Source organism: Chiloscyllium plagiosum, unplaced genomic scaffold, assembly GCF_037043375.1.
Source record: "Chiloscyllium plagiosum isolate Xiang-an unplaced genomic scaffold, Cpla_swu_hap1 HiC_scaffold_9, whole genome shotgun sequence".
Taxonomy (NCBI): domain Eukaryota; kingdom Metazoa; phylum Chordata; class Chondrichthyes; order Orectolobiformes; family Hemiscylliidae; genus Chiloscyllium; species Chiloscyllium plagiosum.
Window position 1 is genome coordinate 80859275 of NW_028270147.1, and position 18058 is coordinate 80877332.

The following is an 18058-nucleotide window of genomic DNA, read 5'->3' on the forward strand; positions in this document are numbered from 1 at the left end:
ATATTCCAACAGGAGGCGCACAACCTTCCAGCGACAAGGGAAGAAGGGCGCCTGCAGCACTCCCGCACCCTCTCGGCGTTGCAAGGCCGCGCGCAACTTTCCCTGTGCTTGGAACGCGCCTGTCAATCAATCAGCTCCCAGGGGCCGGAGCTGTCAATCAAATAACTCCTAGGGGCCGGAGCTGTCAATCAAATAGCTCTCAGGGGCCAGAGTTGTCAATCAAATAACTCCCAGGGGCCGGAGCTGTCAATCATAATCCCAGCTCCCGGCTGCTGGTCAGAAGGCGCGAATTTATAAAAACAGCCACATTTCCTGCGGGAAAACCCCGCAGGATTTGCTTGTGACGAACGGCCTGGGGTTGTAAGTGTTGCAACTGTTTGGTTTTGCTTTCGGTAAATATTGTCTTTTGTCGACTTGGCTTGTGCATCGATAACTTCGGTCACGCCGGACCAGCAAGGATTTTGTGTGGGTCCTGGAACATGCTGCATTGGGCGGAGTTGGTAGCAACCAGGAAGTTCTTTGTGCTGCTCCGGCTACAGAGTCATTTCGTTTTAAGAGCAATCCCACTTTCCAATTCAGGCTCATTTTTCAGATTTGCCTTTTCAAAACCTACTTTATTACTGGAAACATAACTACAAAGTGATAAAAAAAAGCAGCAAGTCAGGTCCCATCAGGGAGAGAGAAAAAGAGTTAATCTTTCAGGTTAATGACCACAAACTTTAACCATACACATTCTGTTATCAGATTTCCAACTCCTGGTGCAATTTTCCATGAAAGCAACTTAGAATTGGGGTGGATCAGAATTTCTGGAAAAAAAAAGTACGTTTGAATATTCAGGAATCTAGATTTTCCAGTTTGTGATTAATCAAGACAACTCATCACTGACATTGCATGAAGAAGAAAGCTGCTCACAACATCTAGTGACCTTGGGGCTGTGAAGTTTCCCCTTTCCAAAGATCAGTTTGAATCCACACCCAACAACAGGGATGACATCAAGCAAGGTAAGCAACTAATCACATTGAACAGTTCTCACAGGCAACAATGCAGGAAGTAAACTGCACTAAAAATACTTCATTTTTTCAAAGTTATGATTTCTTATAGCATATAATAAATGTCTGAAACATACACATTAGAGTAAGGTAGAAAATGAAGGATGCTGAAACTTTATTGCTGGAACAGCACAGCAGGTCAGACAGCATCTAGGGAACAGAAGATTTGACGTTTCGGGCACATGCCCTTCTTCAGGAATGAGCAGAGAGTGTTCAGCAGGAGAAGATAAAAGGTAGGGAGGAGGGACTTGGAGGAGGGGCGTTGGAAATGTGATAGGTGGAAAGAGGTCAAGGTGAGGGTGATAGGTCGGAGTAGGGTGGAGGCGGAGAGGTCAAGAAGAAGACTGCAGGTCAGGAAGGCGGTGCCGGGCTGGAGGGATTCGGCTGAGACAAGGTGGGAGGAGGGGGGATGAAGAAACTGGTGAAGTCCAAGTTCATCCCCTGTGGTTGGAGGGTTCCCAGTCGGAAGATAAGACGCTCCTCCTCCGACCGTCGCGTTGTTGTGGTTTGGCGGTGGATGAGTCCAATGACCTGCATATCCTCGGTGGAGTGGGAGGGGAGTTGAAATGCTGTGCTACAGGGTGATTGGGTTGGTTCGTCCGGGTGGCCCAGAGGTGCTCTCTGAATCGCTCCGCAAGTAGGCGGCCTGTCTCCCCAATATAGAGGAGGCCACACCGGCTGCAGCGGATGCAGTAGATAATGTGGGTGGAGGTGCAGGTGAATCTGTGGCGGATATGGAAGTTTCCTTTGGGGCCTTGGAGAGAAGTGAGGGGGGAGGTGTGGGCGCAAGTGTTGCACTTCCTGCGGTTGCAAGGGAAGGTGCCGGGAGTGGAGGTTGGGTTGGTGGGGGGTATGGATCTGACAAGGGAGTCGCGGAGGGAGTGGTCTCTACGGAAAGCTGATAGAGGAGGGGAGGGAAATATATCCTTGGTGGTGGGGTCCGTTTGGAGGTGGCGGAAGTGACGGCGGATGATGCGCTGTACATGGAGATTGGTGGGGTGGTAGGTGAGGACCAGTGGGGTTCTGTCCTGGTGGCGGTTGGAGGGGCGGGGCTCAAGGGCGGAGGAGCGGGAAGTGGAGGAGATGCGGTGGAGGGCATCGTCGATCACGTCGGGGGGGAAATTGCGGTCCTTGAAGAAGGAGGCCGTCTGTGTTGTGCGTATTTTGAACTGGTCCTCCTGGGAGCAGATGCGGCGGAGACGAAGGAATTGGGAGAATGGGATGGCGTTTTTACAGGGGGCGGGGTGGGAGGAGGTGTAGTCCAGGTAGCTGTGGGAGTCGGTCGGTTTGTAGTAGATGTCCGTGTTGATTCGGTCGTCTGAGATAGAAACAGAAAGGTCTAGGAAGGGGAGGGAGGAGTCCGAGACTGTCCAGGTGAATTTGAGGTCGGGGTGGAAGGTGTTAGTGTAGTGGATGAACTGTTCAACCTCCTCGTGGGAGCACGAGGTAGCGCCGATACAGTCATCAATGTAGCGGAGGAAAAGATGGGGGGTGGGGCCAGTGTAGTTGCGGAAGATGGATTGTTCCACATACCCTACGAAGAGGCAGGCATAGCTGGGGCCCATGCGGGTGCCCATGGCTACTCCTTCATACATTGTAAAAAATGTCATTTTAAAAAGTGTTCCTTTTAATAATTTTACAACTCCAAAATTAATTTTTCAGGGATAGCGAAGCCTTTCATTCATATCTATGAATTGAGTATGCTATTAAAAGCCTAGTTACAACTCACTGAATACTTTGCAACTATTTCAAGGACTTTTACAGTAAGACTAAAGTGTAAAAGGGCAAGTTCTCATCAACTCATTATTTACACTTGATTTGAGCCTGTGAAGTGTTTAACAGTGGAGAAGTGTAAAAACAGTGACAGCAAGTTATGGATTTCTCTGTTTAGCTGTGCATTTGCAGACTCCAGAGCTTGCTGCCAGTTTTGGACGAGTAATGACAGTCGTCACGGACAATTTCACTGTTGCATATAACCCAGAATCAGGGCCTTTATTGATTTTAAAATGTTCCTACTGTTGAAAAGTTAAATAAAGAATTTGAATTGCGCGCACGTCCCACCTTCTGAAACCTGCCAAGTAGCTGGGATAGAAACTCTGGGGAAAATCCTCAGTGAAGTGGTAAAAAGAATTCAGATGCCAGATGGTTCTTGGATTAAATGTGCAGATGTGAAACAAATGTCATCATTTGTTCATAAATTCTACATGATACGGGGAAAGAATATTGGGAGGTCATCAGATACAACTAGTTCCTTGAAAGTGGAGTCTCTGGTAGATAGGATTGTGAAGAAGGCGTTTGGTATACTTTCCTGTATTGGTCAGTGCATTGAGTGTAGGAGTTAGGAGGTCATGTTGCAGCTGTACAGAACATTGATCAGGCCACTTTTGGAATACTGCGCCCAATTCGAAAATTGCACCATATACATTCTGTTATCAGATTTCCAACTCCTGTTGCAATTCTCCATGGAAACAAATTAAAGAGTTGAGGTGGACCAGAATTTCTGAAGAAAAGCAGCTTTGAATATTAAGCATCTAGATCTTGCAGATGGTGATTAATCAAGGCAACTCATCACTGACATTGCATGAAGAAGAAAGCTGCTCACAGCATCTCGTGACCTTGGGCATGGAGTACTCCCTCCAATAGGAAGGATGTTGTGAACCTTGAAAGGGTTTGAAAAAGATTTACAAAGATGTTGCCAAGATTGGAGGGTTTGAGCTATAAGGAGAGGCCGAATTGGCTGGGGCTGGTTTCCCTGGAGCATCAGAGGCTGAGGGGTGCCCTTATAGAGGTTTATAAAATCATGAGGGACATGGATAGGATAAATAGACAAAGTCTTTTCCATTGGGTGGGGGAGTCCAGAACTAGAGGGCATAGGTATAGGGTGAGAGGGGAAAGATGTAAAAGAGACCTAAGGGGCAACTGTTACACGCAGAGGGTGGTACTGGTATGGAATGAGATGCCAGAGGAAGTAGTGGAGGCTAGTGCAATTGCAAGATTTAGAAGGCATTTGTATGGGTATATGAATAGGGCCAGGTGCTGGCAAATGGAACTAGATTAGGTTGGGATATCTGGTCAGCATGGACGAGTTGGACCGACGGGTCTGTTTCTGTGCGTACATCTCCATGACTCTATAACGGTGTTTTGAGATTTCTCTGGCCAACACTGTGTGTAACATTTTGGAACCATTGCTGCACTTTTGAACCTGAAATGATGTGGAAATTTGGACTATTGCATTCAAAGGTAGTTTTAATGCATCGAGGCAAAATGATACTTTTATTGTAATCAACAAATATGCATTCCTGATGAAGAGCTCCTGCCCAAAACGTTGATTTTCCTGCTCCTTGGATGCTGCTTGACTGTGCTTTTCCGGCATCATTCTAATCTATGCTTGTCCTTATTGGCCAGTGCATTGATATAAGAGTTAGGAGGTCATGTTGGTGAGGCAACTTTTGGAATACTGTTTTCCGGGAAGCTGAGGAGTGACATTATCGAGGTTTATAAAATCATGGTGGTGTATTGGTAAAATAAAGGGAATGTGGGAATATTGGACAGATGGTGAGAAAGACAAGAAATGATGTACTAATGGCTCTGAGGACACTGTCTGTTGTTCAGAATGTAATGACAGTGAGATAATGTATAACAGAATGTGCTAACCAAAAGGAAAATGTTATTCTTATTACTGAGGCATAATCCTTGATACAGAAAATATTTTGAATTTATTGTTTTTGACTAGGTGCAACAGAGTTGAGAGTGTGGTGCTGGAAAAGCACTGCAGGTCAGGCAGAATCTGAGGAGCAGGAGAATTGATGTTTCTGGCAAAAGCCCTTCATCAGGAATGAGGCTGAGAGCGCAGATAGGAGTGGGGAGGGAAATATGTCTCTGGTGGTGGGGTCTGTTTGTAGTTGGCGGAAATGGCGGAGGATGACGCGATGTATCCGGATGTTGGTGGGGTGGAGGCTGAGGGCCGGGGGATTCTGTCCTTGTTGCATTTGGAGGGATGGGGTTCGAGGGCGGAGATTCAGGAAGTGAATGAGATGCGCTGGAGGGTATCATTGACCACGTGGGAGGGGAAATTACGGTCTTTGCTGAAGGAGGCCATCTGAGATTTTCTGGAGTGGGATTGCACTCCTGGGAGCAGATGTGGCAGAGACAGAGAAATTGGGAATAAGGGATAGCATTTTTTTATAGGAGGCAGGGTGGGAGGAGGTGTAGTCCAGGTAGCTGTGGGAGTCGGTGGGTTTGTAGAACATGTCCATATTGAGTCGGTTACAGTTGATGGAGATGTAGATGGCGAAGATCAGGAACGGGAGGGAGGATGGAGATGGAGAGATCCAGGAAGGGGAGTTTCATCATTTTCCCTCCCCGACCCCTCACCTTATCCCAGATCCAGCCTTCCAATTCAGCACCACCTTCTTGATCTGTCCTACCTGTCCATCTTCCTTCCCACCTACCTGCTCCATCCTCCTCTCAAAACTATCACCTTTACCCCCACCTCCATCTACCTATCACACTATCAGCTACCTTCCTCCCAGCTACCCCCCCCCACCACCATTTATCTGTCCACCCCCTCGGCTCAAGCCTCATTCCTGATGAAGATCGAAACGTCATTTGTCCTGTTCCTCGGATGCTGCCTGACCTGCTGTGTTTTTCCAGCACCACACTGTCAACTCTGAAATCTCCAGCATCTGCAGTCCTCACTTTCTCCTAGTTGATTGCGACAATATTACAGTTAAATTAATGTGTTTTTTTTAACAGTAACTGACATAGATTTTATTATTTGCAAACTTTACATGACCCACATATAGGTTCACATGGTGTGGCGCACAGAAAATATATTGGACAAAGTCAGAAAAATTCTACAGCAGAAAGGGTATACAGATATTGAATGCATTGGTCAAGGTGGATTCAGTATTGTATATAAGGTAGGTAAAGTTGTTTTGTTTAAAGTACAGCTCTTGTTTTCTTATTAGTTCTGGTGAAACTATTTGGAATATAGATTGGAAACCAGAGTGCACTGAGTTAAGATAACTAACAATTGAATCAGGTTGATGATGAACAGCATCTGATATATGAAGGGCTTTTGCCCGAAACATCGATTTTCCTGCTCCTCGGATGTTGCCTGACCTGTTGTGCTTTTCCAGCACCACTCTAATCTTGACTCTAATCTCCAGCATCTGCAGTACCCACTTCAGCCTAGCATTTGATATATGCTTTATGGCCAGAATTGGTGGTGGAAGCAGATTCAGTGATGATTTTCTGAAAAGAGAATTGGGTACTCATTGAAAAGGGCATTTTCTAGGGGTATGGGGTATGGATGGGACTGATTGGATAGCTAGCACAGGCACACTGGGTTGAATGACCTCCTTTCAGGAGAATCACACAAGCAAAACTGACATCAAAACCGCTGCAGTGTGTGCAAAATGTAAGTATAGACAATGCCAAATTATTTTTTTCTCTGTGTTCATGGGATGTGAATGTTGCTGACCAGACCAGTATTTATTGCAGATCCCTAGTGGTCCTTGAGAAGGTGGCTATGAGCTGTCTTCTTGAACTGCTGCCATCCCCGGAGGGTGGGTAGACCCACAGCTCTATTATGAAGGGAGTTCCAGGATTTTGACCCAGTGATAGAGAAGGAACGGCTATATAGTTGTGAGTCAGAATAGTGTGTCACTTGGAGGAGAACTTGCATGTGGTGGTGTTCCCATATATCTCCTGCCTTTGTCTTCCTGGGTGGAAGTGGTCACGGGTTTGGAAGGTGCTGTCAAAAGAGCTGTAATGAGTTGCTGTATGTAGATCTTATAGATGGTACACGCTACTGCCATTATGTAGCAGTGATGGAGGGAGTGAACGTTTCAGGTGATAAATGAGGTTTGCATCAAGCTTTTCTGCTTTGTCTTGGATGTTGGAAAACTTCTTGAGTGTTGTTGGAATAAGGAGAATTGCATTATACTGCTGGCTGTGCCGTGCAGATGTTGGACTGGCATTGAAACGTCAGGAGGTGAGCAACTCTCTTCGGGAGTCTTAACATCTGATGTACTCTTATAGCAACAGTCCACTTCAGTTTCCGGATGCTGGTAACCCCTAGGCTTTGATAGTTGGGGATTTAATGATCATCATGCCGTTGAATGTCAAGTGGAGATGGTTAGATTCTCACTTGTTGACAATGGTCAGTACCTGGCTCTTGTGGGAATGTTATTTGTCCCTTTCGGCCCACACATCCCTGCAGCAGCTGAGAGTCGTGAATGGTGCTGAACATTGTGTAGTCATCAGCAAACATCTGAGGGGAAAGTTTTTCATGTTGGGTAGATGCCACTGTTGTAGCTGACCTAGGTCACCTTGTCTAGGCGTGGAGCTAGTTCTGGAGCACGTCTTCAGTATTATTGCTGGAATATTGTTGTGTCCTTTACAGCGCCCTGCGCCTTCAGCAATTTGTTGACATCACTTGGAGTGAACCATATTGGCTAAAGAATGGCATCTGTGATGCTGGGGGCTTTCTGAGGAGGCTAAGATGAATCATCCATTCAGTGTCTCTGCCAGAGGACTGTTACACATGCTCTAGCTTTGTCTTTTGCACTGAATTGTTGGGTTCCCCCATCACTGAAGTTCTGTGAAACCTCCTCCATAGACTTGTGGTTTACTTGTTCACCATCATTGACAATTGGATCTGACAGAACTGCAGAGCTGTGATCTAATCTTCTGTCTATGGGATCACTTGGCTTTGTCCATGGAGTGCTGCTTATGCTGTTTGCCACACCGAGTAGTCCTGTTTTACAGTTGATACATTATTTTTTGGTATGCCAGGTGCTGCTCCTGCACTCTTCATTGAACCAGGGTTGATGGTGATGGCAATGCCAGGAAATCTACCAGGAGTCATGAGGTTGCAGATGGTGTTGGGGTACAGTTCTGCTGCTGGTGATGGCCCACCGCCTAGTTTTGAGTTGCTAGATCTGTTCTGAATCACCACAGGAGCTGTTTGCAAATCTGGAGTAGAATTTTAACTCACTGAAAACCTGTTCCCTTACAAAGAGATTAAATTGGGCCCTGCAGTTTAGTTGAAAGATTCCAAATGGTGCAAACATAAAACTTAGTGCATGTGTCTGCAAAAGCATCACATGACCACTACAAGTATAGTGCAGCTGCACCTTCAATTCAGGCTCAAGGCCTGAGCTGATGCCAGAGTAGAGCAAGACTCCCTAGGGAAAGAATCTCAATTCACCTCGCTGCAGAGTTAGCCTGGATATTTACAGTGCACAGGTTTAGCACCGTGGCATGTAAGATAAACTACTAGAGGTATGATAGCGCCAAAACAGAGCACTGATCTCGAAAGGTCGTGCTAGTGTTTATACATTATCTGAACACCCTCCCATCCCACACCTCTCACCCTATCAGCATATACTTTTCTTCCTTCATGGACTTATCTCTATTCACTTGGCGAAAGTGAGGATTGCAGATGCTGGAGACTAGAGTCGAGAGTGTGGTGCTGGAAAAGCACAGCAGATCAGGCAGCATCCGAGGAGGAGAACTTATTCAAGGTAGGCATCCTTGGAAGAGGATTCGCGGTAATGGGATTCCTGATGAAGGGTTTTTGCCTGAAATGCCGATTTTCCTGCTCCTTGAATGCTGCCTGAGCTTCTGTGCTTTTCCAGCACCACACTCTCGACTCTTATCTAGATTCACCCTTGAATGCATCTAGGAAACAGTTCTCAACCCATTCTAAACTTGTCTTGAAAACACACCTATGTAGACCCTACCCAAGGCTCTTATGTGTTGATCTGGTTCGGTTCCTGTTTGTTTATCTGAAACTGCATAGTAACTTTATTACTTTCAGTTTGTAATATTAATAATCGTTGCTTAACGTGAGACTTGGTGAATTCCGAAAATCGTTCGGACTCCTAGATGTGACTAAAAACACTATCAGCTGCCAGGGTAGATTTCTTACTGGAACAACAGATGTCCAGTAGTTGACAGTCGGAGGAAGAGCACTTTAGCTGGACACTCGAGGTCTATTTGATGCAGTTTTCACTTGGGCCTGTAAATGGGTGTTCCCAACTGGAAGCTGTTTAAATCTGCAAATTGGAACCCTGCAGCAGAAGCCACGTTACTATTTTCGGATGTAGAGCACAGAATGTATTTAGTGCATGCTCTGGCCATTTGTGCCAGGAATTATACAGCCAAACTACCTAACTGCTTTGCACTCATAGCTCACCACTACATCGGCTCTCACTAAATGAGTACAGGACTTGCTGCATGGGAAAACAGAATAGGCAGTTGTGGTTCGTCTTGGAATCAATGACATAAAGCGGAAAAGAGTTGATGTCCTCAGGCAAAATTCCAAATTGAAGAACATCTCGATAGGTGTTTCCTTTTGGGGGTGAGTTTAGAGTAAAGGACCCTGTTTAAGAATGAGCAATTCACTCTAAAAAGTAAGCGGCTTTGAGCAGAATTTCTGTTCTCAGAGGGGTTTTAGCATGGGAAACTTTCCTCCCCAGAATTAATGACTGCAATCTTTCCTGAGCTTTCAAATACAATGTTGTCACATTTTTGTTCCTCTTTTCTGAAACCTATGAAATGGAGCTCCGTTCTTATCCATTAAGGCACTACAAATATTTAAAAAGACATTGTGTTTATATTATGTACAGTTTATAATTAGCATTCCTTTAGCTTTTTGGAAATTTATTGGGAACTTGGTCTGTTGCATAATGTTTCTTGCAAACATGAGGCTTTTGAAGATGTAGTTTTTGCCCCGATGATTACATTTACATCACAAGTAAGATCTATTTCATTAGAATGCAAAGCAAGACATGATTGACCTGCTGTGATTTCCAGCATTTGTTATTTTCAAGTCATCACAGATCATGTCGTGAGCTCATCCTTTGACTTAAATGGATGTTTAATTTTGGGAGGGAGATATTTTTCAAATCATGCCAGTGTGAAAAGTTACAAACAAATCAGATACAATGAATTGAGCTTGGTTATATAGCACTATATCAGTGTTGCTTCAAAATGTCTCATTGATTAAATCTACGAAGTTAGATGTGACCTCAAATCCAGCTAATTCAGAACTTAGGCTAATAATGCCAAAAGCAAGGCCATATATGTATTGCAGGAATTTTATTTAGAGTCATAGAGTCATAGAGAAGTACAGCATGGAAACAGACCCTTCAGTCCAATCCGTACATGCCGACCAGATATCCCAACCCAATTTAGTCCCACCTGCTAGCACCTGGCCCATATTCCTCCAAACCCTTCCCATTCATATACCCATACAAATGCCTCTTAAATGTTGCAATTGTACCAGTCTCCACCACTTCCTCTGGCAGCTCATTCCATACACATACCACCCTCTGTGTGAAAAAGTTGCCCCTTAGGTCTCTTTTATATCTTTCCCCTCTCAACCTAAATCTATGCCCTCTAGTTCTGGACTCCCCCATTCCAGGGAAAAGACTTTGTCTATTTATCCTATCCGCGCCCCTCATAACTTTCTAAATCTCTATAAGGTCACCCCTCAGCCTCCGATGCTCCAGGGAAAACAGCCCCAGCTTGTTCAGTCTCTCCTATAGCTCAAATCCTCCAACCTTGGCAACATCCTTGTAAATCTTTTCTGAACCCCTTCAAGTTTCACATCATCTTTCCGATAGGAAACTTGAACCCATTCAAGTTTTAGTGTTACAATAGCCAAAACTGCCTTTGCTCTTTCGGATAAAGGTAGCTGCCAGGTTCCTCTGAGTAAGTCCAACTTAGAAATCTAAGTTGCTTGTCCCACCTTCCCAATACAGTCTTCCAAATGTACAATCGGATATGAATCAGACTTTGAAATTGTATTGACTTAGCAACAACCACTGGGTACCACCTGGTTTTGGCACCATTATTATGGGTGAGCTCCCGTTGCTGCAACTCACTTCAATTATGCGGTCTTAGAGCATGCAGTCAACCTCCTTTTGAACATGTGCCAATTTTAGAGGGTTAAGTCTATACGGATGTTGCTTACTTTGAACAGCATTTCCTTTATCTACATCATGCATAAGTAGATTAGTACCTCTCAGCTTATTTCTACATATGGTAAAAACAATGACTGCAGATGCTGGAAACCAGATTCTGGATTAGTGGTGCTGGAAGAGCACAGCAATTCAGGCAGCATCCGAGGACAGGCAAAATCGACGTTTCGGGCAAAAGCCCTTCATCAAGAATAAAGGGCTTGATTCCTGATGAAGGGCTTTTGCCCGAAACGTCGATTTTGCCTGTCCTCGGATTTTGCCTGTCCTCGGATGCTGCTTATTTCTACATATCCCCATATGCAACAGTAATAACTCTTTCAGGTCATTTCGCTTTTCCTCTGGAAGATAACTCAATAGTTTATCCCAATTTTTGGAAACTTTCTCATTTGTCCAATTTACTTTGAGGAATGTTTAACTTAGAATCCTCTAAACCTGGTTCTTCAGTCTATGTTGTAACTAATAACACATTCTCCTTGTGCTTTTCTTCCCTATCAAAATACCGTTTGAGCATATTCATATGACACATTTCTTTCTATCTGAAGTCCTTATCAAGTAACTCACTTCACTCAATCTCCTTTAAATTTGATAAGGTCCACTAAGCATTGCTTTCACCTACCACAGGAAGTAACACTAACACTATCTCACTATTGTGATTTTTGATTTGTCTGCCTCCTGTTTCATCATATGCTGTGATACTTTTAAATGCTGTCTAGCAGATTTCCCCACTGTGTAATCATTCCCTAAAATTTGTCACATAGTCCAAAGATGTGGTCTCTAAATTCTGACTCAGCAATTTCTCTTTAGTTTCAGTGGTCCTCTCACTTAATGCCCAAAAGACCAATTCAAATGGATTAAATTTGGTCAATTCATTTGCTGCATCTTTGATGGCAAGAAGTACAAACAGAATTCCTTTATCCCAATCATCTGGATAGTCTTGACAATAAGCTCCTAACATGGTCTTTAATGTCTGATGCCACCTTTCTAGCACTCCCTGCGACTCTGGATGATACGCAGCCGATTTGAATTCCTAAGCTGCCCATAACTTCCTTGGATAACTTTGATGTAAAGTTTTTTGGTAGTCCGTATCTAGTGAAAAATTTGAGTAACTCTTCTAAGATCCTTTTAGCAGCGATGTTGCAAAATAGAATGGCCTCTAGAAATCTAGTGGACACATCCATTATTGTTAACAAATAATGATTCCCACTACGCTTTAGCTAGGGGTCATATGTAATCAATTAAGGCTCTTGTGAAAAGGTTCCTCAAATGCTGGAATAGGTATTAAAGGTGCAGGTTTTATTACTGCCTGTGGTTTTCTAATTACCTGACACATATGACATGTCTGGCTGGCAAACTTCAATTACATCCTTGTCAGTCCAAGCTAGCAAATATGTTTTTTGTATTTTAGCTTGAGTTTTTCTTACTCCTAAATTACCTCGTACTGGGAGTTCATGCGCTACCTCAACACCTCCTTTCTATAATACACTGGTAATAGAACTTTATGAATGTCTGTCCATTGTTCAACTGCCTGAATATGTGATGGTCTCCATTTCCTCATTAAGACAAGATTCTTAAGATAGTAGCACTCAAGGATACACTCACATTCCTCTTCTATGTATACTTTTAATACAACTGCTTCAATTTTTCAACTTTCTGTTGTAACTCAGTTAACTTCTCTGAGCTAAAGATTGTCCTCCATCTGTTCTCACTACTTCTCATGAGTTCTCACTACTTCAGGAAGTGAATTTTTGAAATCCTCCAAAATAATCACCTCTCTTTCAAACTCAATGCATGTTTGACAGGGTCCATCCTTAGATTCCTGAAACGTCATCCGTTTAGCCATTTCCAAAGATTTTGATGGCTTTTCCAGCAAATTTAAATGCCATGCTATTGCTGTAATTATCTGTCCTTTTCTCATGATTTTTTAATTTAAAATTCAAGATATTGTAATAAAGTGAGTCACATGTTCCTTTTCTGTTTTTTTTTAACCAAAGTTGTCCTTTCTCTTCCCTCTTTCTCACTGTTAACTGGGTATAAACGATAATTAGCACTAAGGAATCTTCTCTTTTGACCTTTTTATACAATTCTGAACTTGATCACTTGGTCTGTCGCTCTTGAATAACATTACCTACTTCGACCAACGTTTCTGATTCCCAATGTCTCTGGCAATCTCGCGAGATTTCCCAATAATTGACTGTGAATTCTCACAGAAGTTCGAGGCAACATGTTTAGAAATGTCAGTCTTCATTGTGATCATTAACACATATTACAAGTCAGTTCACGTGATTTTTGAGGTCTGCACAAATATAATCCTGAAGTGAATAGAGCTGTGCTGTGAAGCTAACAGTATGATCATCAGCTTCCCATAGAGGTAATGGGATAGTATTGTCACTGGAACAGTAATCCAAAAGTAATCTTCTTTAAAGACCACAATTTACCCTCGTATGTGGTTGAAGATGCCCTCCAACACATCTCATCCACTTCCCGCACCCCTGCCTTCGAACCCCACCACTCCAGCCGCAACAAGAACAGAACCCGGTCCTCACCTTCCACCCCACCAACCTCTGCATACATCGCACCATCCTCCGCCATTTCCGCCATATACAAATGGACCCCATCACCAGGGATATATTTCCCTCCCCAACCATATCCACTTTCCGTAAAGACCGTTCCCACCGCAGCTACCTGGTCAGGTCCACGCCCCCTAACAACCCACCCTCCCTCCTGGCATCTTCCCCTGCCACCGCAGGGATTGCAAAACCTGCGCCCACACCTCCTCCCTCACCTCCATCCAAGTCCCAAATGTGCCGTCCACATCCATCAAAGCTTCACCTGCACTTCCACGCATGTCATTTACTGTATCAATTGCTCCCGTTGCGGTCTCCTGTGCATTAGGGAGACGGGACGCCTCTCGCAGAGCACATCAGAGAGCATCTCCAGGACACTGCACCAATCAACCCAACCTCCCCGTGGCCGAATATTTCTACTCCCCCTCCCACTCTGCCTCCTCCATTGCCACTCCCTTACCACTCCACGCCTGGAGGAAGAGCGCCTCATCTTCCACCTCGGAACCCTTCAACCCCATGGCATCAATGTGGACTTCACCAGTTTCCCCATTTCCCCTCTCCCCACCTTACCCCAGTTCTAATCCTCCAGCTCAGCACCACCCTTATGACCCGTCCCATCTGTCAGTCTTCCTTCCGACCTATCCGTTTCACCCTCCTCTCCGCCCTATCACCTTCACCCCCACCTCCATCCACCTATTGCATTCTGAGCTACCTTCCCCCCAGCCCCCCCCCCCTCCATTTATCTCTCCATCCTGGAGGCTCCCTCATTCCTCATGAAGGGCTTTTGCCTGAAACGTTGATTTTACTGCTCCTCTGGTGCTGCCTGACCTGCTGTGCTTTTTGAGCACCACTCTAATTTTGACTCTAATCTCCAGCAGCTCAATAATCTAGAAGCTCAAACTGTTGTTGGGAAGACGTGTGTTTTGACTTCTACTGTCAAAATTTGAATTTGATAAAACTCTGGAATTAAAAGCTAGCCTAATGGCAACCATATAACTATTGTAGAGTTGGACAGCACAGAAATAGACCCTTCGGTCCAACGTGTCCATGCCCAACATAATCCCAAACTAAACTAGTCCCAGCTGCCTGCTTCTAGCCCATATCCCTCCAAACCTTTCCTATTCATGTATCTGTCCAAGTGTCATTTAAAAATTGTAATTATACCCGCATCCACCACTTTCTCAGGAAAAACACGTCTGGTTTACCAATGTCCTTTTTGGGAAGGAAATCTGCCATCCTTACTTGGTCTGGCCGATGTGTGACTCCAGACCCTCAACAGGTGCTGGTCTTCTAACTGCTCTCTGGGCAATTGGGGATGGGTAACAAATACTGGTATAGCTGTCATGCTCATATCCTATGAATGAATAAAAGGAAATGGCAACTAGAATGATTTAAAGCCTACAAGCATGGGGTTCATGTGGCAAATCCTAGTTTCATCTGCCTACCTGTATTCGATTCCTGCTTTTTAATTGTTCTCAAGGGTGCACACTTCAGCAATTATGCTACTTTTTCTCAGGTGTTTCGCAGTCTTGAGGAGAGAACCTACGCCGTGAAGTGCATCCACCTTCCGCACAGTAAGAGGTGCGCTGAAAGTGCTTTTCTAAACGAGGTGAAGATCCTTTCAAAGCTAAACCACAGGAACGTTGTGCACTACCATGATGCTTGGATTGAAGAAATGGAACATCCGGTGACTGCCGAATGGATCGATGAAACTCAATCTGATCCTTGCAACAGCTCATATGATCCCATCCTGGCTACAGCACCTCCACCGTGTGACCACTCTGTAGAGTGGACAGACAGCGACGTAACTGATTGCGCAGGTCAGTGTTGTCGTATTTCCTTCATTCATTCTTGGAATAACTTCCTTCGTCTTTCATTTAAGATGTTGGACCAAAATGTTGTCTGCCCTCTCAGGGAGTCACAGAAAGACCCATTGCACTATTTGAAGGAGAGTAAGCTGGTTATCCGCCATGCTCTTGATCAATGTCTACATTCCAACCAACACAAGTGATCTGGTCACTTGATTCATTGTTTGTTAATGGGGATTAGTTGTGCCCAAGTTGGATGTGGCGTTCCCTGCTTTGCAACAGTAAGGACAGTCCAAAAGTAATTGGTAGTTGTGATGTGCTTTGTGAAGTCACAATGCCGTGAAACAGATGTTCAGTAACACGTTTTGTGTTCAGAAACAAAATAAATAATTAATATCCTGCGAATCACTGCCAGTGTGCCTTTCACGATGGTGTCATGAAAATTGCAAGTTGCATTTGTATTCAAAACGCAGGTGAATTCTGAACATTAAAAATCCAGCATTTGTAGAAAATGCTACATAGAGGATGACTGCAAACTGGAAATATTTGATGGCTATCTTTATCAACGGTGCACAAACGCAGCGGGTAAGAGTTTAAGTAGAATGGTGTTCATTCAGAATATTATCAAACCATTTTTGGTTGTCATGCGGCAAGGCCGCAATATTTTCACAAGTCTCTTGTAGGGCCTGCCTGAGATGTAGAAAATGTGTGTGCATTTTTAAGGTGCCATAAATTAGTTGGGAGCTAAGAATTATATATTTCCAGTAACAACATCAAAGCTGTGTTGATTCAGTCTGTGCTGGTGGTCATTGACATGAGGCTGGAAACCTTTGACCTTTAATAGGAGTGGCGGATTTTCAGCAGGGCACTTGCTTGTTTCCCTGCTGGATTTTGGGGGAGGGACATGGAGAGAAAACTCAGGGTGGACCTCAACTCCTGTTTGGGTACCCAGTAAGTGGGCACCAGTACTCCCACCTGGTTGAATATACAGATTGTGGTTGGTTAAAAATGTCAGTTTCCAAAACACCAGAGCAATTTTTCTTCAGTAGATGTGATCTACATGGACTTCAGTAAGGTGTCCGACAAGGTTCCCCATAGGAGACTGATTAGCAAGGTTAGATTTCATGGAGTACAGGGAGAACTAGCCATTTGGATACAGAACTGGCTCAAAGGTAGAAGACAGAGGGTGGTGGTGGAGGGTTGTTTTTCAGACTGGAGGCCTGTGACCAGTGGAGTGCCACAAGGATCAGTGCTGAGCCCTCTACTTTTTGTCATTTACATAAACGATTTGGATACGAGCATAAGATGTACAGTTAGTAAGTTTGCAGATGACACTAAAATTGGAGGTGTAGTGGACAGCGAAGAGGATTACCTCAGATTACAACAGGATCTGGACCAGATTGGGCCAATGGGCTGAGAAGTGGCAGATGGAGTTTAATTCAGATAAATGCGAGGTGTTGCATTTTGGGAAAGCAAATCTTAGCATGGCTTATACACTTAATGGTAAGGTCCTAGGGAGTGTTGCTGAACAAAGACACCTTGGAGTGCAGGTTCATAGCTCCTTGAAAGTGAAGTCGCAGGTAGATAGGATAGTGAAGAAGGCGTTTGGTATGCTTTCCTTTATTGGTCAGAGTATTGAGTACAGGAGTTGGGAGGTCATGTTGCGGCTGTACAGGACATTGGTTAGGCCACTGTTGGAATATTGCGTGCAATTTAGGTCTCCTTCCTATCGGAAAGATGTTGTGTAACTTGAAAGGGTTCAGAAAAGATTTACAAGGATGTTGCCTGGGTTGGAGGATTGAGCTACAGGGAGAGGCTGAACAGGCTGGGGCTGTTTTCCTTGGAGCGTCGGAGGCTGAGGGGTGACATTATAGAGGTTTACAAAATTATGAGGGACATGAATAGGATAAATAGACAAAGTCTTTTCCCTGGGGTCGGGGAGTCCAGAAATAGAGGGCATAGGTTTAGGGTGAGAAGAGAAAGATATAATAGAGACCTAAGGGGCAACTTTTTCACGCAGAAGGTGGTACGTGTGTGGAATGAGCTGCCAGAGGATGTGGTGGAGGCTGGTACGATTGCAACGTTTACGAGGCATTTAGGTGGGTATATGAATAGGAAGGGTTTGGAGGGATATGGGCCGGGTGCTGGCAGGTGGGACTAGATTGGGTTGGGATATCTGGTCGGCATGGACGGGTTGGACCGAAGGGTCTGTTTCCATGCTGTACTTCTCTATGGCTCATGCTTGACACTTTGAGTGAGTTGCCAAGTCATAGCCAGTTCCTTAATACTGTTTCCTTCATTCTGCTAGGGTGTTCCCATAAAATCCAAAGACCATTCCTGACTTGTGCCTCTGTGCTTTCTACCCACTGGACTGGTCCCAACTCCCTGCCCCCCCCCCACCCCCCACTCACTGAGCTGCAATACCTCCTTCACCCCCAACTGGTTTCCCGCCCTTGGACAACTGAAGAAGGGTTACACCCGAAATGTTGACTTCTCCACCTCCTGATGCTGTGTTCTTCCAGCCTCCTGCTTGTCTACCTTCAACAACTGGCAAGCTGCATTGGAGTATCTACCTGGTTCCTGCAGCTTATCAGCAACATTCAGATGGAACACAATTGCATTGTGTCTCCTAATATTGGTGT

At 44.6% G+C, this 18058-nt stretch overlaps 1 protein-coding gene across 5 annotated transcripts in view; it reads left to right on the forward strand.

Annotated features, from left to right (window-relative positions):
• The first annotated feature begins 650 nt into the window (after positions 1 to 650).
• Positions 651 to 18058, forward strand: part of LOC122554579 (eIF-2-alpha kinase GCN2-like) — an 85484-nt gene continuing 68076 nt past the window's right edge. For 3 of the 5 annotated variants that reach the window (XM_087990865.1, XM_087990866.1, XM_087990867.1), the window contains exons 1-3: positions 4200 to 4289; positions 5855 to 5971; positions 15125 to 15428. In XM_087990865.1, the coding sequence (XP_087846991.1) occupies positions 4257 to 4289; positions 5855 to 5971; positions 15125 to 15428 (454 nt within the window). In that variant the 5' untranslated portion in view covers positions 4200 to 4256. Of the gene's footprint in view, positions 1002 to 4199; positions 4290 to 5854; positions 5972 to 15124; positions 15429 to 18058 lie in introns of those variants that run through there. The other 2 variants (XM_087990869.1, XM_087990868.1) reach the window with 2 other exon arrangements.